The sequence below is a fragment of the Bufo bufo genome, chromosome 7 (assembly GCF_905171765.1).
Source record: "Bufo bufo chromosome 7, aBufBuf1.1, whole genome shotgun sequence".
Lineage (NCBI taxonomy): Eukaryota > Metazoa > Chordata > Amphibia > Anura > Bufonidae > Bufo > Bufo bufo.
The window spans coordinates 178,924,085-178,949,103 of record NC_053395.1 but is presented as its reverse complement, the minus strand read 5'-3'; the positions used below and the strand labels follow the sequence as shown (position 1 = coordinate 178,949,103).

Sequence of the window (25,019 nt, the reverse complement as noted above, 5' to 3'; positions counted from 1 at the left end):
AAGAATAGGTTATTGCATTTTAATTCAAAACATTGGAGCAGATTTATACCGTGTTATAGATAGAATACTCTTTGTATATTTATTTATTTATTTTTAGACTTTAACATACCATTCTGTGGCTCTCCTCCTCTCTGCTAGCTTTGAGTAGCTCAAAGGCTTGAAGTAGGCCACGGAAATCAGTTATGCCATACATACGGGCATATTTTTCATACTCCTTTGGATCAACATTTTTAAGGAGTTCCAGGATATCAATAGCTTTCTCTTCTTCTTCCTCCTTCTTCTTAGTTGGAGTTCTAAAACAAAAAGTTTAATAAATGAAACAAGGGTACATGGTATAGATAGACATACAAGTCTACTCGTCCTTTCTCATGTAAATTGTCTTTAGAAATAGACAGAAACTGCTCACAGGAGCATCAGGCGTTCTCAAACAACTGATCACAGGGGTCCAGTGGTCGGACCCCCACCAATCAGATGCTAATGACCTATCCAGAGAGTAGATCATCAGTTAAAAATAGCTGGATAACCCCTTTAATTTTAAAAGTGAGAGTGCATAGGGCATTTGTGTCTCAACAAACATAATGACCTAATCAATTTTTTCGAGATTTAAACCCTTTTTTAAGAACTGCTGTGTCCAAATGATATTATTAAGGCCAATCTTGCCTCTTTTGAATGTTAACTTTTGTATTTTGGTTTGTTGTATTTTTGGCAAATTACTATACGGCTTTGTGCGCACTCTTTGTAGATAAAAGGATCAGTACTAGGACTCTAGTGCCTGGATGCAGCATCAAGTCACACAAAATGGCCGTGACTGCTGCCTGTACGAATATATATCTTAAGACTATGTTCTTAAGTATAAATTGGGTAAATAAATTGGGTATTTCAGCTGTGATGAGTGCCACATATTTCTTCTAAGTACTGCAATTTCTCATAGCATTATACTTACTTTTTCAGTTTAGCTCGGATGTCACCCTCGAATGTCTCTTGTTTCCTCTCTTCAACTGTCATGTTGGTGCTGCACTCAATTTCACCATGCTTATTAAAGGCCACACATCTGTACTGGCCAGAATCAGTTTTGGTGACTTCTTTAATTTCCAGTTTAGCTTCATCTCCTTTCTGCTGAACAACAATGCGTCCACCATGATTGATCTGTCTCCATTTGCCCTTCATCCATTTCACATTGGGAATTGGATCACCACCAACTTTAGCAATGAATGTAGCTGTTCCCTCTGCAGAAATAAAGATATGTTATATACCCGTGTCACACTTGTCACATTTGTTTACAGAAAGCAAAAATAATGGGTGAACAGAACAACTATTCACTTACTTTCTATAACAGTTAAACTGTCTGGCTCAGAAACAAAGAAGAGCTTTCCTTCAATTGGTGCTTTCTTTGTTGGTGCAGCTGCTGGTGCTTTTTCTTAAAAAAAATTAAAAAAATTATTTAGATTTTTGCCAATGTATATAAAAATGAATAATGAAAGGTAACACATGTTTGATTAATTGCAATATAACAAATGTCTTTATTGAAAAAAAAATATATTATTTCCAATACCTGTTACTGTAACTTTACATTTAGTAGATTCACTTCCTGCTGCATTGGTCGCTTTACAAGTGTAGTCGCCTGCATCTGTCTTAGCAGCAGTTTTAAGTTCCATTGTTGCAGTTCCCCGAACAAAAGTGACACTGCAGGTGTTAGAAGATTTGATTTCACGCCCAGACTTGAGCCACTGAATCCTGATCGGCTGAGATCCCTCTACATGACAGCTGAGATGTAGGCCTTCTCCTTCGGTGACGCTTACAGGTGACAGTGGCACATCAAATACTGGAGGCTTTTTGGGTTCTGAATTAAAAAATAATGAACAATAAATATCCATGACTACAGAAATGTTTCTCATACAATAATTAGTGATGAGCGGCAGGGGCAATATTCGAATTCGTGATATTTCGCGAGTATTTTCAAGCTGGTATAAGTTTCCTGCGACTGGACAAAATAATTGACACAGCAGAACATTAGAATAGCTTTATATGCAGATAGAGAGCTCCAATATATTCGCGCTTGTGAATTTTCAGCAATTAATGATGCGCATATTTTTTTCGCAATACGTGCAACTTGTATAGTAAGGGGCAGGAAACTTTTCTATTGGTTGCTAGGGATGTTACTAAGCTGTGACAAAGCCTTCTCATTCACCCACAAGCTAGAAGAAGGGAGAGATGATCACCTGATGTGTACTGTGTTAGAAAAAAACAACGAATATTCGTCATTATGAATATATAGCACTATATTCTAAATATTCACGAATTCTCAAAGTGCTGATATTCGCAATAAAAATTTGCTTTTCGAATATTCGTGCTCAACACTAATAATAATAAAGGTACCACAATTTTACCTTTAATAAGTACTGAAGAAGTACAGATAGCAGTTCCTGCGTCATTTGATACTTTGCAAGTATATAAACCAGCATCTGCTGGAGTGGATTTTTTAACATTCAGAATAACCATATTGTTCTTAAATGAGATTTCATGATTTGCTGATGTTTGAACTTCTTGATTATTTTTCAACCATGACACAATCAAGGGTTGTGAACCTGCAACACGACCTTCTAGTTTAAATGCATTGCCTTCAGTCTCCTCAACAGTTTCTGAGAGTTTCTTGGTGAAAGAGGGGGACACTTTTCGTTCTGCAAAGAAAAGTAGATAATTATAAAAATGGCCATGTAGCTTGCATATAGCAGAGGGAAGCTGCCTTTTATTGGCCAACCCAGTAAATCCCTGATATCTATTTGCTACTAAGCAAATTATATTAGATATTGCAACGAATAATCACAGATATCTCGTCTTCAGGCATTGCTCTGCATTATTATTTGAATAATAAGTCAGAATGAACAATCATAACTTTGGTAATTTCAAATATACAATATTTAAAGGCTATGGACACATTTTGAGGTGTTTGGCTTCTATAATTTGCATATATTACAACACATAGAAAGCTGCTCAATACCATTCAGAGTCATTTCTATCAGGAAAATTATCTAACTGCTCAGCCAGCAAGACCCCCTATCTTCTTCTGTATGTTCATCTAAGCTGATCTATGATCAAAATTATTAACATTGATTTGATCCTAACTCAACTTAACTTAGCATTTAGAAAAAAAAAAAAAACCAGAGGGGCTGTAGACTTAGCTATCAGAGAAATTGATGAATTAGCACTGAATGGCACAGAACAACTTGCTATGCATTATAATACATGGAAATCTCAGTAAGTGTTTTTTTGCCCATATTACATCAAATATAACTATGCTGTGTTCTAATAAATACAGAAATGCAAGATTGTTCTTTTTTAATGAAACAGTTTAAGAAGACATTTAACCCCTTCTACCCCGGGCCAGTTTTCGCTCTTCTGCCCAGGCCATTTTTTGCAAATCTGACATGTGTCACTTTATGTGTTAATAGCTTTGGAACACTTTTACTTATCCAAGCCATTCTGAGACTGTTTTCTCATGACACATTGTACTTCATAATAGTCATAAATTTGTGTCAATATATTTCACCTTTCTTTCTGAAAAAATCCCAAATTTACCAAAAATTTTTAAAATTCCATAATTTTCAAATTTCAATTTCTCTACGTTTATAATAGATAGTGATACCTCATATAATAGTTATTACTTTAAATTTCCCATATGTCTACTTCATGTTTGGATCATTTTGAAAATGTAATTTTATATTTTGGGGACGTTAGAAGGCTAAAAAGTTTAGAAGCAAATCTTTCTTCCAAATTTCCAAAACCCACTTTTTAAGGACCAGTTCAGGTCTGAAGTCACTTTGTGAAGCTTACATAATAGAAACCACCCAAAGATGACCCCATTTTAGAAACTACACTCCTCAAGGTATTTAAAACTGATTTTACAACTGTTGTTAACCCTTTAGGTGTTCCACAAGAATTAATGGAAAATGGAGATAATATTTCAGAATTTCACATTTTTGGCAGATTTTACATTTTAATCCATTTTTTCCAGTAGCAAAGCAAGGGTTAACAGCCAAACACAACTCAATATTTATTACCCTGATTCTGCGGTTTAGAGAAACACCCCACATTTGGTCGTAAACTGCTTTATGGCCACACAGCAGGGTGCAGAAGGAAAGGAACGCCATATGGTTTTTGGAAGGCAGATTTAGCTGAACTGGTTTTTAGATGCCATGTCCCATTTGAAGCCTCCCTGATGCACCCCTACAGTAGAAACTCAAAAAAGTGACCACATTTTGGAAACTACGGGATAAGGTGCAAGTTTTGTTGGTACTATTTTGGGGTACATATGATTTTTAATTGCTCTATATTACATTTTTTGTGAGGCAAGGTAACCAAAAAATTGATGTTTTGGCAAAGTTTTTATATTTTCTTTTTAACAACATTCATCTGACAGGTTAGATCATGCGCTATTTTTATAGAGCAGGTTGTTACGAACACAATGATATCAAATATGTGTACTTTCTATGTTTGTTTGTTTTAGTTTTACATAATAAAGCATTTTTGAAAAAAAAATATGTTTTTGTATCTCCATTTTCTGAACGCCCTATTTTTTATTTTATTTTCTGCCGATTGTCTTGTGCAGGGGCTCATTTTTTGCAGGGAGAGTTGACATTTTTATTGGTACCATTTTTAGGTACATATGATTTTTTGATCATTCATTATTATACTTTATGGCGCAAGGTGACCAAAAAATTGGTTGTTTTGGCGCAGTTTTTATGTATTTATTTTTACAGCGTTTACCTGAGGGATTAGGTCATGTGACTTTTTTTATAGAGAATATCATTACGGACAATACCTAATATGTCTACTTTTTCTTATTTATTTAAGTTTTACACAAAAATAGCATTTTTGAAAGCAAAATAATGATGTTTTAGTATATCCATAGTCTGAAAGCCATAGCTTTTTTATTTTTCGACCGATTGTCTTAGGTAAGGTCTTATTTTTTGAGGGATGAGGTGATGGTTTGATTGGTACTCTTTTGGGGAGTATATGCCTTTTTGATTACTTGGTGTTGCAATTTTTGTGATGTAAGGTGACAAAAATATTATTATTTTTTTACGGTGTTCACCTGAGGGGTTAGGTCATGTGATATTTTTATAGAGCAGGTTGTTACGGACGTGGAGACACCTAATATCTCTATTTTTTTTATTTGTTTCACTTTAACACAATAATAGCAGTTTTGAAGCAAAAATAAATAAATCATATTTTAGTGTCTCCATTGTCTGAGAGTGATAGCTTTTTATTTTTTGACCGATTGTCTTAGGTAGGGTATCTTTTTTTGTGGGATGAGGTGACAGTTTGATTAGTACTATTTTGGGGGGCATACGCCTTTTTGATCGCTTGCTGTTGCAATTTTTGGTGACAAAAATTGCTTTTTTTTAACACTGTTTTTATTTTTATTTTTTACGGTGTTCACCTGAGGGGTTAGGTCATCTGATATTTTTATACAGCTGGTTGTTACGGATGTGGCGATACCTAATATGCATATTTTTTTAATGTATTTCACTTTAGCACAATAATAGCAGTTTTGAAACAAAAAATTATGTTTTAGTGTCTCCATGTTCTGAGAGCAATAGTTTTTTTTATTTTTTGGGCTATTGTCTTAGGTAGGGGCTCATTTTTTGCGGGATGAGGTGACGGTTTTATTAATACCATTTTGTGGGACATACACATTTTTGATCTCTTGGTGTTGCACTTTTTGTGATGTAAGGTGACAAAACTGGCTTTTTTTACACAGTTTTTATTTTTTATGGTGTTTATCGGACAGGGTGGATCATGTGATATATTGTTTTTTTCATTTTTTTTTATTATAAAATAAGGGGAAAGGGGAGTTTTATTTCTTTTTTTTTTTACTTAAAAACATTATTAATTTTATTAAAACACTTTTTTTAAACTTTTTTTCTTTACTTTATTTCTGATGTTCACTTTTGGGGGTCTGATCCCCTCTGCAATGCATTATAATACATTTGTATTGTAATCCATTGCCTGTTTGTGTAGTGCATTGAGTAGTACACAAACAGGTTGCCTAGGAGACCCAGCCTGAGGCTAGATCTCCTGGGCATCCGTAGAAGGCAAGGCATTGGGCAGCCTCTGCATGGCATCGGGCTGCCTTCTGACACATTGAGTCCCCACCACAGCAGCGCGGGGACTCGATGCGCTCCCTCACCTGACACAAACCCCTTCTATGTCGCGGTCAGAGCGGACTGCGGCATAGAAGGGGTTAATCCGCCGGCATCATCTTTTACAGCAATTCCGACGGATACAGCAGGGGCCCGGCTACCAGGGACTGCCGGACCCATGCAGTGATCACCATGAAGTACTATTCCATCAAATTGCGGGAACGTAGTGGGGGGTTAACTAGGATAAATGGATGTGCTGTCTCCAGAAATACATACCTTGTACATTAAGCTTTACTGCGCAAGAATCTTTGCCCACATCATTGCTGGCAGAGCAGGTGTACTGTCCAGAATCCCCTTTATCAGTTTTAATAATTGTAAGCTTAGTGGTATTTTCCATTTGGGTAACTTTATAGTTTCCTCCAGTTTTAATTTCCTTGTTTTCTTTTGACCAGGTAAGTGTGATGGGCTGACTACCCATCACATGACACTGAAATTCTGCAGGATCACCCACAGGAACATCCACTGGTGAAGGTTTAACATCAAACAATGGTGGGTTTCTACCCTCTATAAGGTAAAAAATATATAACAATTAGAAACACTGAAGACTATATCATCCAACTTTTAAAATATGAAAATAGACAACACACAAACCTGTAAGCATGAGTTTGGCATTAGAAGAGGCAGTGCCAACAAAATTGGTTGCTGTACAACTGTACTGCCCAGCATGGTGTCTGTCAGTTTGTAATATCTGAAGGGTAGCTGTTTTATCTATATATGATGTTTGAATATTATAGTCATCTCTTATTAGTACACCATCTTTATACCATGAAACCTCAATAGGTTCTGACCCAACTATTTGACATTCAAATGACACCGATAAGCCAATAGTTTCCTGTATGTCCTTCACTTTTCTTGCAAAGGAAGGTGGAAGGATACGCTCTGCAGAAAGACATGATGCAGTAAAGATTGAATAAAGGTGGAATGGGTTCTAAACACTGCATGGCGCAAAGAAAACTGCAGGAAGCCATCACAGATAAGATTATTTTCATTGTACTTCATTCACTTACCACAAATGGTCCTTTGCATTAAAAATAAATGTCAACAATGATAAAATTATTAGTTTTACCTTTCACAGTTAGAAGTGCAGAGGAAGAAGCATCACCAACATCATTTTCTGCTTTACATATGTATTCTCCAGAATCATGAATTTCTGTTTGTGTGAAAACTAGCGTAGCAACATTGTTCTTGAAATGCATTTTGCAAGCATCAGTTGGTCGCAGTTTAGTATCACCTCTGTACCAAGATACTTTTATTTCTGGTGTTCCTTGAATTTGACATTGTAATGATGCAGCACCACCAGCAGTCACCTCCACTGATTCCAGAGGCATCAGGAAATATGGTGGTTCTAGGAGTTAAGACATCACACTCAGCACGCTTATTTAATGTTTAGATTGTACATTATAAAAATTAAGGTAAATGGTAAAATTCGGATGCATACCTAATACTGATACCGATGCTTGACAGGTGTCATGTCCAACTGCATTTTCTACACGGCAAGTATACACACCCTCATCATCATTTGTGCATCTTAAATATTCCAAAATGCAAGATTTGTCTGTTGTGGTTATGCTGCAACGGTCTGACTGAGATATCTCAACACCATTCTTCTTCCAAGTTGCATATATTGGGGGAGTTCCAGTATATGTGCATTCCAGAACTATGGGTTTGCCTGTATTTGTCTGATAATTGGAGAGCTTCTTCACAAATAAAGCAGGCTCTGTAAAAGATTAAATGAATACAAAATGATGAGTATTTTCAAAGCACAAATGAGAGGATTTCAGTTTTGAATGTCTTATAGTAATGCTTTTACACTCCTTACCTTTAACAAAGAGTTGAGTTGAACAGGAATCCCTTCCAGCATCATTACTAACATTACAGGAATAATCACCACTTTGTAGGCTGCTGACATTATATAGCTCTAGTACTGCCATGGAGTCAGTAAGTGTAATATTGCAGTTACTGTCTGGCAAGATTTCATCACTTCCTTTATACCAAGAAACTTTAAATGGTGGTGTTCCACGAAGCACACCAGCAAAGGTCACAGTGGCTCCTGGAAGAACTTCAACTGGTTCTGGCTTCTCAACAAATGAAGGTGGCTCTAAGATATTAAATGATATAGAATTTTAATAAACCACGTAAAATAATAAATACTTTAGAATAAAGCTATAATATAATATGGAGGATAAGACCAAGATAATAAGAGAAAATCTTAGAAAAAGGGAAGCATCATTATTATATGTGATCTACAGCACATACACATAGCGGGTCATTTATTAAGACCAGTGTTTTAGACACCGGTCATAATAAATCCCTACGCTGGAGGTAGATCTGCCGAAGTTATGTAGAGGTGTAGCTGTAGAGGCCAAACCCCACCCAGACTTGGTGTGAGTGGGGTAAAGTCGCAGTTTGTGGAGCAAATAACTTTGCGCCGCAATCTGTGCCAGAAATACGACTAATTTGATATGTTGGAGAGTTTACATCGGTGGGGATCTGAGTGATGAGACTCCACTGATCTCTAGAATGAGGGGAGAGAAGCTCTCTCTCCTCGCTGCAGAGGACAGAATTGAGATGGTCCTTCTATGGAGCCCAACTCATGAAGCGAGAAGAGAGAGTGCAATATGCGCTTACTTCTCCCCCCTCATTCTGGAGATTGGTGGGAGTCTGAGCTCTCAAAATAAAAAAATATATATATATAGTGACCTTTTAAGGTTAATTTATCTGTAAAGATAATTATGATTTCTAATGAATGTGTTTCATAAATAGATGACCAGGACTCTTGACTATTGAATTATAGTATCCATCATCCTATTGACAACTATTTTTACCTACAGTAGGAAATAGCTTTTATACAATTGTTTGATCATATTATCCATCATATGTCATTTTTATATATACACCCATGCATGTATGCATATAATAAATATTACCGTACTTACTACCTGAATGTAAGCGAGTGTCAGTTTGTCCTTATGGAGATAGAGATGTCAAGAAAATTTAGACAACACAATGAAGCATATTAACAGTCTAGAATGCAAATATTATAAGTAGAAATATCAATTTACTATTTAGACAACTGACCTTTAACAGACAAAATGGCACTGCATTCATCAGATCCAGCAACATTGGTGGCGTAGCAAACATATCTTCCGGCATCTGATGGTGCCAGCTCACTCACTTTCAACAAACAGGTGTTGTCTGTGAGGGCAGTTTGGTATTTGTCACCACTGATGATCTCATCACCGTTGAATGACCAAGAAACAAGAATTGGTGGCGATCCAGATACTTTGCATTCCATTGAGGTTGTGGATCCAAGAAGACCATATGTTTCCTTCAGCTTTCTAGTGAACGATGGGGGAATAATTCGGTCTATGAAAACAGAAAACAAAAATCACAATGTGAGCAAGAAAGGGCAATTCTTTCAAAGAAAATGGGTTTATCCTCAAACAAATAATTTTCAGTTGTCTAAGAAGAGTCCTGAAAAAAAAATATACCACATTAGAAACTTACCTGATATATCAACTACAGCCTTGCAGCTGCTCTTTCCAACATTGTTTTTTACTTCAAACACATATTCACCAGCATCAGCCTTTCTGGTGGACAATATTTTAAGGCTAGCAACCTTGCCAAAGAAACTAATTTTGTATTTCTCATCATTTGATAGTTCTGTGCCATCTTTAAACCAAGTAGTTATTAGTTCTGGAGTCCCACCAACAGTGCACTCCAGTGTACAAGAATCTCCTGCTGTAACCTTGGTTGGTTGGGGTTTTTCAACAATAATTGCTGGTTCTGGAAAATAAAGGTCAAAGGACCATATAAATTAAGCAGAAATGCTTTACTTGGCGATGATGCTTAAGAATGCTATGCAATCATAGGAATTTAACTATATGATAAATTCATTAAACCCAAACGCTTCACTTGGTGATGGCAAATTCATCAAACCCAGGTGGTATTTAAGTATATATATATATATATATATATATATATATATATATCTCAAAGTCTTTTATGAACTGCAAGAGCAGATTTTTTATTTTAATGAAAGGACACAAACCTAGAACTGATAAGTTTGCAAAGCATTCCTGTGTGCCAGCCTCATTTTTGATCTGGCAGGTGTATTTTCCAGTATTCTCTGGCTTGGTGGATGCAAAAGAAAGAGTTGCAATATTGTCTGTGAATGAAAAGCTGATATCTTCACTTTCTCTGACAACTTCATTTTTGTCCTTCAGCCATATCACTGTTATAGGCTGAGTTCCTTCAACAACAGCTTGAAACTGAGCTGGTTCTCCAACCACAGAAGTGACATTTTCGAACTTTTGAACAAATCTTGGAGGTTCTGAAAGAAACAAATACTTAATAAGGATTCTTATAGAAAAGAAAATTGCTTTTGTGAAAGAGAAACCTAAGAATACAAAAGGTATTTGGGTATTTTACCAACCTTTCATCTTTATAGAACATAGGCAGGTATCGCTTCCAACATCATTCACTGCTTTACATTGATATTCACCAATGTCACCAGCATCAATTTTAAGAATGTGAATAGACGCAAGATAGTTTTCTGTAATGATCTTGCATTTCTTACTGCTCTTAATCTCCTTTCTGTCTTTGAACCATGTCACTTCAAAGGGAGAAGTGCCTTGCAATTCACACGTAAGAGTTACATCAAGTCCTTTCAATGTCAGTACAGATTCTGGCTTTGTGATGAAAACCGGTGGTTCTACAATACCAAAAAATCAATTGTTCTTATTTTGATAATTGTGTTATATAGAAAGATTTTTTGTATTCCAAATTGCAGGTTTTATACGTATAAGCTTCAAGGGGCAATGATAAAGTATTCAAAAAGTTACATTATCTGAGTTTTTCTATGCTTTATCTATGCAAAAATAGTTTTTTTTGCTGAATCTATTGTCAAGATTTAGAGTAGGAAAATTAAATAATAAAATAAATAATGTACAGGCTTTTTAAGATTACACAAACATGCTGTCTAATATGTAAAAGAAGTTATATACTGCAAAATGCAGTGCAATATTCCCCAGACCTTCTATTAGTACTTAATACTCAAAATGATTTGTACTTTCATAATTTAAGATATGAATTTTAAGAAGAAGATATCTTTACCTTTCACTTTAAGTGAAGTGCTACAACTCGTGCTACCTGCGTCATTGTGAGCTTCACAAGTGTAATCTCCACTGTCTTCAATGCTGGCCTCAGTTATCTCCAGCGCAGCAACAGAGTCAACAAAGGACATGGTATATTTTCCACCATGCTGAATCTCTGCATCATTTTTAAACCACAAAACTCTTATTTCTGGTGATCCACTGATTTTGCATTCAAACCTATCAGAATCGCCTTGTTTGATGACTTTAGAAGATTCCAACTTCTTTACAAAGCGTGGGGGTTCTTGTGAAGAAAAAGATAAATACATTATGATATAATGTATGATTTACTACTATAGTCTTAAGGATATCATGCCACTATCCAAACCAATAGAAGATCACAGTAAAGGCCTTACAAACATACCTTGTACTTCAAGAGAGGCTGTGCAAGAATCTTTTCCAACTTCATTGGTGGCATAACATGTGTAGAAACCAGCATCGACTTTGCTGACTTTAAGGACCTTTAAATGAGCTCTGTTTTCAGTAAAAGTAATTTTGTAGTTTCCACCAGGACGAATTTCTCTGTTGTCTTTTGCCCAGGAGACTTTGATTGGATGTGTTCCAGTGATATGACACTCAAAATTGGCTGGTTCACCAAGTGGAACATTTGAAGATTCGGGTTTTATGTCGAAAATAGGAGGAGATTTTGGTTCTGGAATTAAAACATAAATACAAATATGGTAACATATCCCTTGAAAATTGTGAGTTTTGACACTTCAGATCTCTGGAAGATTAAGTAAGAAGTCTTATACTTATGATTCCACAAACCTGTGAGAGTAAGTTTAGCACTAGAAGATGCAGACCCAATAGGATTTGAAGCAGTGCAAGAATATTGACCAAGATGGTCAATGCCAGTGGTCAAAATATGAAGAGTTGCAACGTTGTCAATATATGATGTTTGTACATTATTGTCATCTCTCAAAAGAACACCATCCTTATACCAAGAGACCTCAATTGGCTCAGAGCCATTGATTCGACAGTCAAAGGTAACTGGTGAACCAACAGTTTCTTGAACATCCTTAACTTTCCTGGCAAATGAAGGAGCCAACTTACGCTCTGCAAAAAATAAGTTAGAGCATTATAAATGCTTTGTTATCGTGACACCTTTTTTCTTATGCCTTAAAACTTTGTAAAATACACAACTAGCATGGATAAGAAGTTTAAAGAAAGTTAAGTTCACCTTGTACAGTGAAAAGAGCACTGGAAGAAGAAGATCCAACAACGTTTTCGGCTTTGCATATATATTCACCACTGTCAGTCTTCTCTGCCTTATTGAATGTTAGAGTCGCAACATTGTTTTTAAACTGCATTTTATAAGCAGGAGTTGACCTCAGTTTTGTGTCTCCCTTATACCAAGAAACTTTTATTTCTGGAGTTCCCTCCACTTGACATTGCAAAGATGCAGACTCTCCAATAGTAACCTCCAATGGCTCCAATGGTGAAATGAAATAAGGTAGTTCTAAAGAATAAACAATGGTTATAGAAACCATTAAAACAGAATTAAGCAAGAAAAGAATGTGTTAAAATGCCCATTATATAGGTACAAACCTAAGACAGACAATAAGGCACTACAGGTATCCTTGCCGGCCTCATTTGCCACTTGGCATGTGTATTCACCATCATAGTCATGTGTGGCATTAAATATTTCAAGTAGGCAAGATTTTTCTGTGGTGGTTATGCTACATCTTTCAGATTGGCTTATGTCTCTGCCATCCTTTTTCCATGTAACCACAATGGTAGGTGACCCAACATAAGTGCATTCCAAAGTGACAGGTTTGCCTGCTTCAATGCTAGTGTCATTCAATTTCTTCACAAATGTTGCTGGTGCTATTGAGTAGTAAAGAGAGAAATAAATTCATGAATATATGTAATTCTATTGAGATGCCACATGCTATGTGTGAAATTTCATCTATAACTAACCTTTGACAAGAAGGTATGTTGTGCATGAGTCTTTGCCAGCTTCATTGCTTATCACACATGTATAGTCTCCAGTCTGTAATGTGTCTACATTGTACAACTCCAAAGCAGCAAATGAATTTTGCAAAGAGATATTACAATTAGGTCCTGGTACTAATTCACTGCTTCCTCTGAACCAGTGAACTTTAAATGGTGGTGTTCCTTTAATGACAGTGGTAAAGCTCACACTAGAGCCAGGCATAACTTCCTGTGGCTCAGGTTTCCTCACAAAAGAAGGTGGTTCTAGAGATGTAAATGAATAATTATTATTGAGTTTGAACTAAACTGTAAGAAAAGATGACCATTTTAAGACTATATAGGAAAACTGTCATCTATCAACAAATAGAACCTTTGTTGGTTACTGACCTTGAACTGTCAAAGATGCACTACATTCATCAGTTCCTGCCACATTAGAAGCCTCACATGTGTAGTTTCCAATATCTGTAGACCCTAGTGAGTTCACCACTAAGGCACAGGTGCTATCTGAATAGGTGATTTCATGTTTGCCACTACTCATAATTTTGCTCCCATTTAGATACCAAGAAACAGAAATAGGAAGTGAGCCAGACACTTTGCATTCCAAGCGTGTGGATGAACTCAATACACCGTAGGTATCTTTAAGTTTTCTGGTAAAAGATGGTGGAATAACCCGATCTGTGGGGGGACAGTGTTATGATGAGTATAAAATACACCTTATAATTAAATATTATTTTACAAAGAAGGTATACCCAAACTAACCAAGAACGTCAACTGAAACAGTGCAGCTGCTTTCACCAGCCTCATTCATGACTTCAAATGTGTATGCTCCACTGTCTGCCTTATCAGCAGAAAGAATCTTGAGAGTTGATCTTTTGTTAGAGAAACTAATTGAGTATTTGTGGTCATTGTGCAATTCCTTTGCATTTTTGTACCACTTAGTAATTAGTTTAGGCGAACCAGCGACAGTACATTCAAGAGAACAGGTATCACCAGCTGTAACTCTCATTGGCTCTGGCTTTTCTACAATTCTTGCAGGTTCTGGAATAGAATTACAATTATTCAAAGACCATATTAAGATGATTTTTCATCTCATGTCTACTGTGTAAGATCAAAATGATTGAATTTACTTAAATCTTAGTTTCCTAAAGAATCTAAAGAAATAAGTATCTAGTTATTCTCTCAATGTTACCAACCTATTACAGAAAGAAGTGCAGCACACTCTCGTTCTCCCACTGCATTTGTGGCTTGGCATGTGTATTTTCCTGCACTTGAAGACTCCGTGCTGGCAATTTGCAACGTTGCAACATTATTTGCATAAAATATCTTGACATTTTCACTCTCTCTAACAATATCGCCTTTATCCTTGAGCCAGATGATTGAAATGGGCTGAGAACCCTCAGTAACAGTGTGCAACTCTACCGTTTCTCCAATAAAGCAAGCAGAATCGCTGAGTTTTTTCACAAAGCGTGGTGGTTCTATTAAAGAAAACAATGGCGAATGATTCAATATTAATATTATTTAAGAAAATAGGAATTGCACAATTTTAAAGAAGAGTAATTTTTAGTGTCCACCAACCTTTGAACTTGATAGAACATACACAGTTATCACTTCCAACTTCATTGACAACTTTGCATTGATATTCCCCTATATCTGCTGATTCCACATTAAGAACGTGAATGCTAGCATGAGTGTCTTTGGAGGTGACCTTGAACTTTTTACTGCTTCGAATTTGTCTCCTGTCTTTGAACCAGGCAACGTCAAATGGAGGAGTTCCCAGAAGTTCACAATCAAAACTCACATCAACACCTTTTACAACCTCCACTGGGGTTGGCTTTTTAACAAAAATAGGGGGTTCTATAAATAAAAAAGATATTTTGATGACATATGTATGTTATTTTCTATTTTAAGCTATAAATTCAATGCATTTATAGCATATTTTAAAGGGTCTACTCACTTTCGGGGCTACTGTTTATGACTAATTGACACATACTTATGTAGCTTTTTTTGATATTCTGTGCTGTTTCCTATATTTTGCATGCCATGTCCCCTTCTTAGGCAAATCTTCTGTGCTGTACACAGACAGGTCCTGTCCATAAGATGGCCGCTGAAGGAGGGTCAGATGACCAAACACATGACTCAGCCTCCTTCGTTCTAACACTGCACTCGCAATAAAACCCCAAATGTGAAGTGCGGATGGAAAGTGCAGTGTATTTGAATGGAGGAGATATCACTTAGAGGTGATTTTTCTTGTTACATGACCCTCTATCATCAGCCAGGACATTTATGTGGACAGCACAAAAGACTTGGCCAACAAAGAGGCATACCTTATGATGGCACATATACATCTTACAAACATGTTGCTGAACAGTAGCCAGAAAGTGGCCAGACCCTTAAAGGTCTAAATGTCTATATAATAAACCTACATTTTTATGTGTATACTGTAGATTGCAAGATATTTTATATTATCACTAATTCTAAGTTGAAAGACAAAACATTAATGTTTTAGATTAAAAGTTAATTCAAATGTTACTCATAGTAAAAGTATTTAAGGTGCATTTTAGGCAGCCATAATGCGGCTACATGCTTTAGGTTCTATATCCCTGCTGCAGCACCCAAACAGAACATGGTCCAAACACCATAGGGGTTTAGGTGTTGCAGCTGTAGTAAGGACAATCATATACAGCAAAATTATAGCTGAAATGCACTTGGTATGTTACATAATACAGAAAAAGTATAATAGATTTGCACAGAACACTTGTCCCAGTCTAAGTAAATAAGTAGATTCAATTTGTATTTCTAATACATGCTTGTTCATAAAAAAAGGAAAGAGTAGTCAAATGTTATAGCAAACTATCCACTTTCCTTATGTCATGCTTAATAAGGCTTATAAAGAGAGGTGTAAGCATCAGAAAGAGGTTATTAATTAATATTGCACCTTTCACTGTGATTGTTGTACTGCAGCTTGCACTGCCAGCATCATTATGAGCTTCACAGGTATAATCTCCAGTGTCTTCATGGCTGAAATCAATAATTTCCAGTACTGCTAAATTGTCAACAAAGGACAAGTTGTGTTTTTCACTTGGATGAAGTTCGGTCTCATTTTTGTACCAAATAACTCTAATCTCTGGAGATCCACTAATTTTGCATTCAAACTGAGCCGACCCACCAAGTTTCATAATTCGAGAGGGTTCTAGCTTCTTTACAAACTTTGGAGGTTCTAAGAAATCAAAAGAAGAAAGTAAGTATCTGAGCAAACAGATAAATTAGAATGTGTATGTTAGACTTGTGGTATCAATGGGTCTTCTGTGTTAAAATGTGTAACAGGAATATACTAGTGTAATAACAGCCATGGATATAAATGTTGCTCTTTCTTCCTGACCAGCTAATACTACCCTGTCACTCTCTAGCTGTATCCATTATTCTATCATACATGAACAAAAGTTCTTACCATTCTGAATTTGATCTGAAAAGTAAGACACAAACGTTTAAACTAGAAACAAACAAATTAAGAATGAAAAGAATGTTTTGTCACATAGGGTTTTAAGATTCAAAGAAAAAGAAAATTAAGAACATTAAGTTAACAAAATACCTTTCACACTTAGTTCAGCTGAACAAGATTCTTTCCCAACATCATTGGCTGCTAGGCAAGCGTACAGCCCAGAATCTCCTTTGCCCACTTTTAGAATTCTCAGGTGGGCTGTGTTACCAATGTAAGTTATCTTATAACTTCCACCTGTTTTAATTTCTTTGTTATCTTTGGTCCATATCACCTTAATTGGCTGTGTTCCAGAAATATGACACTCAAAATCTGCACTTTCTCCAAGAACAGCACCTACAGGTGCTACTTTTTTATCAAAGAATGGTGGCTTCTTGGGTTCTACAAATCAAAATTAACAGCAAAACACTTATTATATTACTATCCAAGAAGAATCTGTACTCAACCATTCAGTTGGGTAATGCCATCTGATCCAAATGAAAATGTAATAAACAAACCTGAGATTGTAAGTTTAGCAGTAGATGAAGCAGTACCGACCAGGTTTGTAGCTGTGCAAGAATACAGGCCGGCATGATCCTTATCTGCTTCAAGAATGCGAAGAGTAGCTACATTATTCATAAATGACACTTGCACATTATGATCCTCAGTTAAAGGTACTCCATCTTTATACCAAGAAACCTCAATGGGCTCAGAACCATTGATGCGACAATCAAATTTCACTGGTTGTCCTAATGTTGCCTCCAGATCCTTCATTTTTCTTGCAAATGAAGGTGGAAGTTGACGGTCTGCAAAAGAATAAGTACGTCAACAACACCCATTTCACCTTTTCTACTCACAAGAATTAAAGAAGAATAAGAAGATGCTTTGTATAAATAAGAAAATCACCTTGAACTGTAAGCACTGCTTTAGAAGAAATTGATCCTACAGAATTCTCAGCTTTGCAGAAATATTCTGCACTGTCATTTTTATCCAACTTGCTGAAAGCTAAGGTAGCAATGTTGTTGGAAAAGTATACTTTACATCCTGGAGTAGACCGGAGTTTTGTATCTCCTTTATACCATGATACCACAATTTCTGGAGTTCCTCCAACTTGACATTGCAAAGATGTTGAATCACCAACGGTTGCCTCAGTGTCTTCAATTTGTGCAATAAAGTAAGGGGGCTCTATCAAAAGAATATTACATTCATGTAAACCTCAGCCTTCTATGCTTAAGAAAAGAAACATTAACCACATATGAAAATGACATAGCAACACACCTAGAATTGTCACCATGGCTTGACAGGAGTCCTGCCCAGCCTCATTTTCAACACGGCAAGTGTACTCTCCATCATCTTCATTAGAGCTACTTAAGATTTCTAAGATGCAAGATTTTTCTGTTGTAGTAAAATTACATCTTTCAGATTGTACTATTTCTACTCCATTCCTTTCCCATGTTACATAAATAGGGGGGGTGCCAGTATATGTGCTCTCCAAAATAAAGGGCTTTTCAGTTTCTACACTGTAGTCTTTTATTTTCTTTGCAAAGGCAGCGGGTTCTAATTTAAGAAGATAGAAAATTGTTAGTTAATAATCGGAGAACACTGAAATTCAATAAACGCAAAGACCCCGGCAAACAAAGAGTTTTTATAAGTTACCTTTCACAAACAGATGGGTAGTGCATGAGTCTTTTCCTGCATCATTAGATACAACACAAGAGTAGTCCCCACTGTGATGTGTATCAACCTCATACAATTCCAAGATAGCAGCTGAATCTTTTAATTTGATAACACATGTTGTTCCAGAAATTAGTTCACTGCTTCCCTTAAACCAGTGCACCTTAAATGGAGGTGTACCCCTTATAACGCAAGTAAAAGCGACATTCATGCCTGGCAGTGCATCTAGTGGTTCAGGTTTTGTCACAATGGAGGGTGGTTCTGAAGAAAAATTAGCAGAAAATAAGTGACTGTATTATATTTACAGCACTTTATAGTTCTAGAAATACTTCTCGTCTTAAAGTAAAAAAGAAATCTATACTGTGTAAGAAAGTACGCACCTTGCACTAACATAGTAGCACTGCATTCATCAGACCCAGCAACATTGGCTGCTATACAAGTATAGCTACCAGCATCTGCAGACTCCAAGTTATGTATTTTTAAAACACAAAGACTATCTGTAAACTCAGGTGTATATTTGTCCCCACTGAAGATTTTACTTCCATTGTGAAGCCAAGTGATAGATATTGGCGGTGATCCAGTAACCTTGCATTCCATAAGAACAGAAGAGCCTAATGCACTAGTTGATTCCTTCAACTTTTTGGTAAAAGAAGGAGGTATAACTCGATCTATTCAATGAAAGGTAAAAAAAAAAAGAGTTTAGATAGAAATCTAAAGTACTGTGTATATTATTTGATACTCCAAAAAGAGTAAAATAAAAACTAACCAAGAACATCAACTGTTGCAGTACAGGTGGCTTTGCCAACATTATTTTTCACTTCAAAGGTATATTCTCCACTGTCACTTCCATCTGCAGACATGATTTTAATGGAAGCTACCTTATTGGAGAGACTGATTTTATATTTTTCATTGCTGATCAGTTCTTTTCCATCCTTGAACCAGCTAGCTGAAAGTTCTGGTGTACCTGCCACTATGCACTCAATAGTGCAGACATCTCCTGCCGTAACCCTTACAGGTTCAGGCTTTTCTACTATTGATGCAGGTTCTGAAATAAAAACATAATTATTTATAGAGACTTTACAACTGATCTATCTAGTTAATTTTTTTTAATCTCTTTCTAATTATTTGTTACCTAGAACAGACAAGTTGGCTATGCATTCCCTTGTTCCAGCATCATTTCTAATCTGGCAAACATATTTTCCAGCATTAGCTGGTTCTGCCTTTCTAATCTGCAGAGTTGCTTGATTCTCAAAATGGGTAATCTTAATATTTTCACTCTCCCTGATGACCTCTTCTTTGTCCTTCAACCAAAGAACTGAGATTGGCTGTGAGCCTTCGATTAATCCTTGTAATTCAAGAGATTCACCAGCGATAACAGTAACGCTTTCAAATTTCTTCACGAACCTTGGTGGCTCTGAATAAAAACAATGCACAGATGTTTTAAGAATACTAGCTGAAAAGAGTACAATATTTGATCACCTATGGTGTGACATTTACCTTTAAGTTTTATATTACAAATGCAAGTGTCGCTTCCAACATCATTGGCCACCTTACAGTGGTAATCTCCAATATCTGATGCCTCCACATTAAGTATGTGAACAGCAGCTAGGTGGTCTTTAGAAGTTACTTTGTACTTTTTACTACTTCTGATTTGCCTGCGATCTTTGAACCAGGTCACATCGAAGGGTGGTGTTCCCAAGAGTTCACATTCAAGACTAACATCCACTCCTTTGAGGATTTCTGCTGGACTAGGTTTCTTGCTAACCACAGGGGGCTCTATAAGATAATTAATGGAAGTTATTATATTGTATGAAAATTGTGTGAAAAGAATAGTGTAATAATCAGAATGCATGCAGAAGATTTTTTCGTTCAGAATAATGTAGCTATTTCTAAAAAAGCAGCATTGCCAGTAGCACATAAGAAGCATTGACCTATTTTGCAACGTTAACGATTAAATTAATGTCCTATTTGCCACTAAAATGCTATTTTGGAATTGCTTTTTTAAAAAGGCACTAATCGGAATAGTTAACTTTTCTAATTTGCTAAAAATTTTGTATATGGTAGATTGTATATTGACTACAATGGGCCAATCATGTGGCCTTAGTAAAAAGCTGAGCAGAACCCTCAGGAGATGAAATGGTACTGCTTCTTCGTATCGCCACCTTACTTTATTCAAGAGACTGGCAAGGGTCATGGCCATCCTCACTGATTGGACATTGATGGCATAGCCTAACTGTGTTTTAAAGAAAAACGAATGAAAAATAAATATTTCTCATCATTTACGTTCACCCCAGTCACATTAACAAAGTCAAAGCCTAGTATGAAAAATAGCCCTTATGAATAATGCAAAAATACTAAGGGTTACATTTATCATTTGCTTTTTGTGTTATGTCTCTGCACCAAATTTATGGAATGGCATAATAAAATATTTGGTGTGAGTGCAATGTGTTTTACACATATATCTGTAAAAGTTCACCAAGGAGTTGCCTGGAGTGAAGTTGCGACTTTCGTACCAAAAATGTGCCATAATCCAGGTCTAATCTCACTATTAATTCTTAAACATAGACCACTTTGAAAAGGCGAGAGTCTCACCATATATTGCAAAATTTGACTAAATGGCGCCACAATCGACATGTCTTGCGACATTTTTAAGCCACAAAACTGACATATCTGATTTGATAAATATTTCACTAAAAGTTTAGTCCCTTTGCTTTTTCACAGTAATGGACCTTAGTTCTCTCAACTACTGTAATAAGTAAAAATCAAAGCTCACACAGAAACAATTTCTTGAGCCACCTCCAGTGAAAGAGTTCATGAGCCTAGGCAATTATGTTAAGGCACTGAAAGGAGTCATTCACTCTGGTGGAACTGAGAACTCAGTACATAAGGCTGTATTACACAGCCCGAGTCTGCATGCAATTGTCAGGAAGGATTGCTCGCTAGCAGAGGAGACCACTGCTATTACATGCAGCGATCTCCTTCATAGCATGGGGAGGAGCGATCATTATGCCATTGCTCATCTTCGTGCTGTCTGGTTATTTGATGGCAGCAGATAGTAATTAAACAGCACAATCTGTCACCAGCAAATCATGATCTTTCAGCATACTGAAAAATCACGATTGCCTGATGAATGAGCGTTTGCTCATTCATCGGGTAATTGGCAGCAGTATTACGCTGCCAGATGATCGCTAACGAGGGTGACTTTGAACGCTTGTTAGCAATCATCTGGCAGAAAATCTGCCAGTGCAATACAGGCTTTATTATGAACTGATTACTTATGATTTCCACACTAAATGTGAAATAGTTTGGCATTTTCCACTATGTTTCAAAATAATTTAACAGTCCCTGCCTAACCTTTATGGATGTAGTATGCTGTGGTGCCTATTATTTGCGAGGTTGTTTCTTGTGACAGGTCTATATTAAATATTTATTTTAATTCAGTAGGCCAACTGACTATAAAAGTTTAAAGCAAAGTTTTTATTAAAAATGCAGTACAATCTGCAGGCAGCTTGTTGTAGAGCAGTAGGAGCTGAACAGATTTATATATTCTGTAGTTTTGTGAGGAAAATATTCAGTATAACTTGTATATTATTCATTTAAATATCTGCTTATTCTGGAACTAGAATCCAGGGGGCAGTAAATCAGTATGTAACAACTTTCCAAACATGTGTACCTCTAGAGACCTGTCAGTCACTAAGTAGGACCACCCACTGTACTCCAAAACCAAGAATAAGCATAGATTTAACTTAATAAATTATAATAAATGACACTGTATACTAAATCTTCTCCCACAAATATTTAAATATCTACTAATCCCGATACATAATCGTCTGCCTACAGAATGGACTCCATTTGCATTGTTGACGGGTGTACTTTAAACCTTGTACCATGAACTACATGCTTTCTAAAGCCAAAAACAAACAGTTAAGAGGTTCCTTATTACTGAAGTACTCATGTAGGTCAATAAGTAATCTAGCTACCACTTTCCAATCTGCACAAACATCACAATAACTTATTCCTACCTATTGCCATTTAGGGTTTGTAGAGTTAATAGGCTACATCGACTGGAAATCACAGGGATTACAGATTTTGCACTAAGCAGTCATCTACTTAGTATTAACAACATAACTTCTACAGTAACTTGAAAGCATGCATTTAAAAGTACTTCTAACCTTTGACTACAATCTTGATACTGGAACTAGCACTCCCAGCATCATTATTTGCTTCACAGGTATAGTCTCCGCTGTCTTCGATGCTGAGGTTGTTAATTTGAAGAACTGGTATATAATCAATAAAAGACATGCTGTACTTCTCATTTGACTTAATTTCACTGTCATTTTTGTACCAAGTGATTTTGATTTCTGGAGAACCACTGATCTTGCATTCACACCGGACAGATTCGCCCTGTTTGATCACTTTGGCTGATTCTAACTTCTTGATAAACTTTGGTGGTTCTATAATTCCAAAGGGAACAAGATCCGTAAATTAATAAACAAAACAACTGATTGAATTCTTATACTGAGAAAGAAATGAAAAGATATGTGATGATGATGATAAAGCTTAGATAAGAAGCTCAAGATAGGTGTACATTCTCTTAGCATAATCTGATTTTCAAGATTTACTTGTATAATACAGATTAAAATAAGGCTCCTAAGATACTCGAAAATGTTAATTTTTTCAACATAAAGCAGGACAAACATGAAGTAGACAGAATTACAGCAAATCCTCGCACCTGTTACAAGCAACATTGTGCTACAAGTGTCACTACCAACATCATTGGTAACTTGGCAAGTATAGCGCCCACTGCTGGAACCATCCACTGTGAACAGATTCAAGAAGCCCACTGAACCCTCCATTCCAAGAAAATATTTCGGTCCAGTAAGGAGTTCCACCTCTTCTTTGAACCATTTAATAGAAAATGGAGGTGTTCCTTTCACTTCCACTTTAAAATCCACCAAAGAGTCTGGTATCGCCTTTTGGCTTTCAAGTTTTACAATGAAGCTTGGAGGCTCTACGACGTTGAAGAAAGAGTGGGTAAAAACATTTAGAAGAAAGAGTTAATGCTACATTCATATATACTAAAGTTTTTTGTAGAAAGAATGTTATTCTATTAGAAGAGTGATAAAATATTAAAGAAGAAATAATGCCAAACCTTTGACAGTTAAGATGGCACTGCACTCAGCGCTTCCTGCCACGTTTACTACTTTGCACTTATAACTGCCATTGTCAGATACATCTAGATCAGCAAGTGTCAAAGACACAGTGTTTTCATGACAGACAAGTCTATGTTTTGCACTGTGCAAAATTTCGCTTCCATCTTTAAACCATTGTGCACTTATAGGTAGTGAACCAGAAACCTTGCATTCCATTACAACGGAAGATCCAAGAACTTTATCCATTTTTGTTAACTTTTTAGTAAAAGATGGTGGAATAGCTTGATCTGTATAACAAAGAAAATTAAAACTAGTTACTCCTGATGTTCTTATATTGTATCTTGAAAGGAAGTAGGGGATATCAGAAAGAAGCAACAATACAAACCTAGAACGGTCAAAAATGCTGTGCAGCTGTTGCTACCAAAATCATTTTCAACTTTAAATGTATATTCTCCACTATCTTCTTTGGTCACAGACTGAATTCTCAGGCTCGATACATTATCCTCAAAACTTAAGGTGTAATATCTGCTTGGCATAATTTGTCTGCCATTTTTATACCACTTCACTTGAAGCTCTGGTGTTCCAGCAACAGTACAATCCAAAGTCACTGGGTCTCTTTCAGATACATTGACTGATTTTGGTCTCTCAATTATGTGAGCTGGTTCTGTGACATAAATTAGATTCATATTAATTTGAAAATGAAATGAGATATTCTGGCCTTAAGAATATTGTACACTACAATCACCTAATACTGACCTTGAGCTATTAAGGATGCAAAGCATTTCTCTGTTCCTGATTCATTAGAAGCCTGACAAGTATATCTTCCAGTATGGCTAGCATCAACCTTTCTTATATAGAGAGTAGCAATATTGTTGTCAAAAGTAATATTGGTGTTGCCATCTTGCTCTATAATTTTATCTCCCTTTATCCAAGATACTGTTATAGGATCGGAACCTGCAATTGCACACTGGAAAACTGCAGAGCTTCCAAGAATTGTAGTACAATTTTCTATCTTCTGGACAAAGGTTGGGGGTTCTAAGTAAGATAAAGGTATTTAAATCAAAGTTAACTTTGCCTTTTCATAATTGAATAATTAATTAAAAATACCTGCTCTGCTACAACTAACCTTTCAAATGGACAGAAGCAGTGCAATAGCAGCCTCCCGCTTCATTTGATATAGTACATTGGTACTCGCCAGCATCTGAAAAATCACACTTGAAAATGTGGAGTTCAAATACTGATTCTTTTTGAACAAGTGAGTACTTTTTGCCACTACGAATCTCCTTTTTGTTCTTTGAAAAAGTTACATCAAAAGGTGGTGTGCCCATCACTTCGCAGGAGAGCTTTACATCAGAAGAACCTTTCACAACTTCAATGGGCTCAAACACAGTTTTAAAAGTTGGGGCTTCTATAATTAGAATATAAA

General features: G+C 36.2%; 1 protein-coding gene across 50 annotated transcripts in view; it reads right to left on the bottom strand.

The window, feature by feature from the left end:
• TTN (titin) overlaps positions 1-25,019 on the bottom strand; it is a 268,613-nt gene that overhangs the window by 160,516 nt on the left and 83,078 nt on the right. For 49 of the 50 annotated variants that reach the window (XM_040441698.1, XM_040441725.1, XM_040441731.1 and 46 more), the window contains 40 exons: positions 24,720-25,001; positions 24,350-24,628; positions 23,979-24,257; positions 23,593-23,880; positions 23,173-23,451; positions 22,613-22,894; positions 19,938-20,216; positions 19,573-19,854; positions 19,207-19,485; positions 18,821-19,108; positions 18,423-18,701; positions 18,045-18,323; positions 17,673-17,951; positions 17,285-17,572; positions 16,881-17,168; positions 16,227-16,508; positions 14,867-15,145; positions 14,485-14,766; positions 14,051-14,329; positions 13,679-13,966; positions 13,277-13,555; positions 12,905-13,183; positions 12,537-12,815; positions 12,125-12,412; positions 11,721-12,008; positions 11,319-11,600; positions 10,639-10,917; positions 10,255-10,536; positions 9,711-9,989; positions 9,282-9,569; positions 8,023-8,301; positions 7,642-7,920; positions 7,270-7,548; positions 6,795-7,082; positions 6,420-6,707; positions 2,388-2,678; positions 1,553-1,840; positions 1,325-1,417; positions 944-1,226; positions 110-293 (listed from right to left, as the gene is read on the bottom strand). In XM_040441698.1, coding sequence (XP_040297632.1) covers positions 110-293; positions 944-1,226; positions 1,325-1,417; positions 1,553-1,840; positions 2,388-2,678; positions 6,420-6,707; positions 6,795-7,082; positions 7,270-7,548; positions 7,642-7,920; positions 8,023-8,301; positions 9,282-9,569; positions 9,711-9,989; positions 10,255-10,536; positions 10,639-10,917; positions 11,319-11,600; positions 11,721-12,008; positions 12,125-12,412; positions 12,537-12,815; positions 12,905-13,183; positions 13,277-13,555; positions 13,679-13,966; positions 14,051-14,329; positions 14,485-14,766; positions 14,867-15,145; positions 16,227-16,508; positions 16,881-17,168; positions 17,285-17,572; positions 17,673-17,951; positions 18,045-18,323; positions 18,423-18,701; positions 18,821-19,108; positions 19,207-19,485; positions 19,573-19,854; positions 19,938-20,216; positions 22,613-22,894; positions 23,173-23,451; positions 23,593-23,880; positions 23,979-24,257; positions 24,350-24,628; positions 24,720-25,001 — 11,015 coding nt within the window. The remainder of the gene's footprint in view (positions 1-109; positions 294-943; positions 1,227-1,324; positions 1,418-1,552; positions 1,841-2,387; positions 2,679-6,419; positions 6,708-6,794; positions 7,083-7,269; positions 7,549-7,641; positions 7,921-8,022; positions 8,302-9,281; positions 9,570-9,710; positions 9,990-10,254; positions 10,537-10,638; positions 10,918-11,318; positions 11,601-11,720; positions 12,009-12,124; positions 12,413-12,536; positions 12,816-12,904; positions 13,184-13,276; positions 13,556-13,678; positions 13,967-14,050; positions 14,330-14,484; positions 14,767-14,866; positions 15,146-16,226; positions 16,509-16,880; positions 17,169-17,284; positions 17,573-17,672; positions 17,952-18,044; positions 18,324-18,422; positions 18,702-18,820; positions 19,109-19,206; positions 19,486-19,572; positions 19,855-19,937; positions 20,217-22,612; positions 22,895-23,172; positions 23,452-23,592; positions 23,881-23,978; positions 24,258-24,349; positions 24,629-24,719; positions 25,002-25,019) is intronic. The other variant, XM_040441716.1, reaches the window with a different exon arrangement.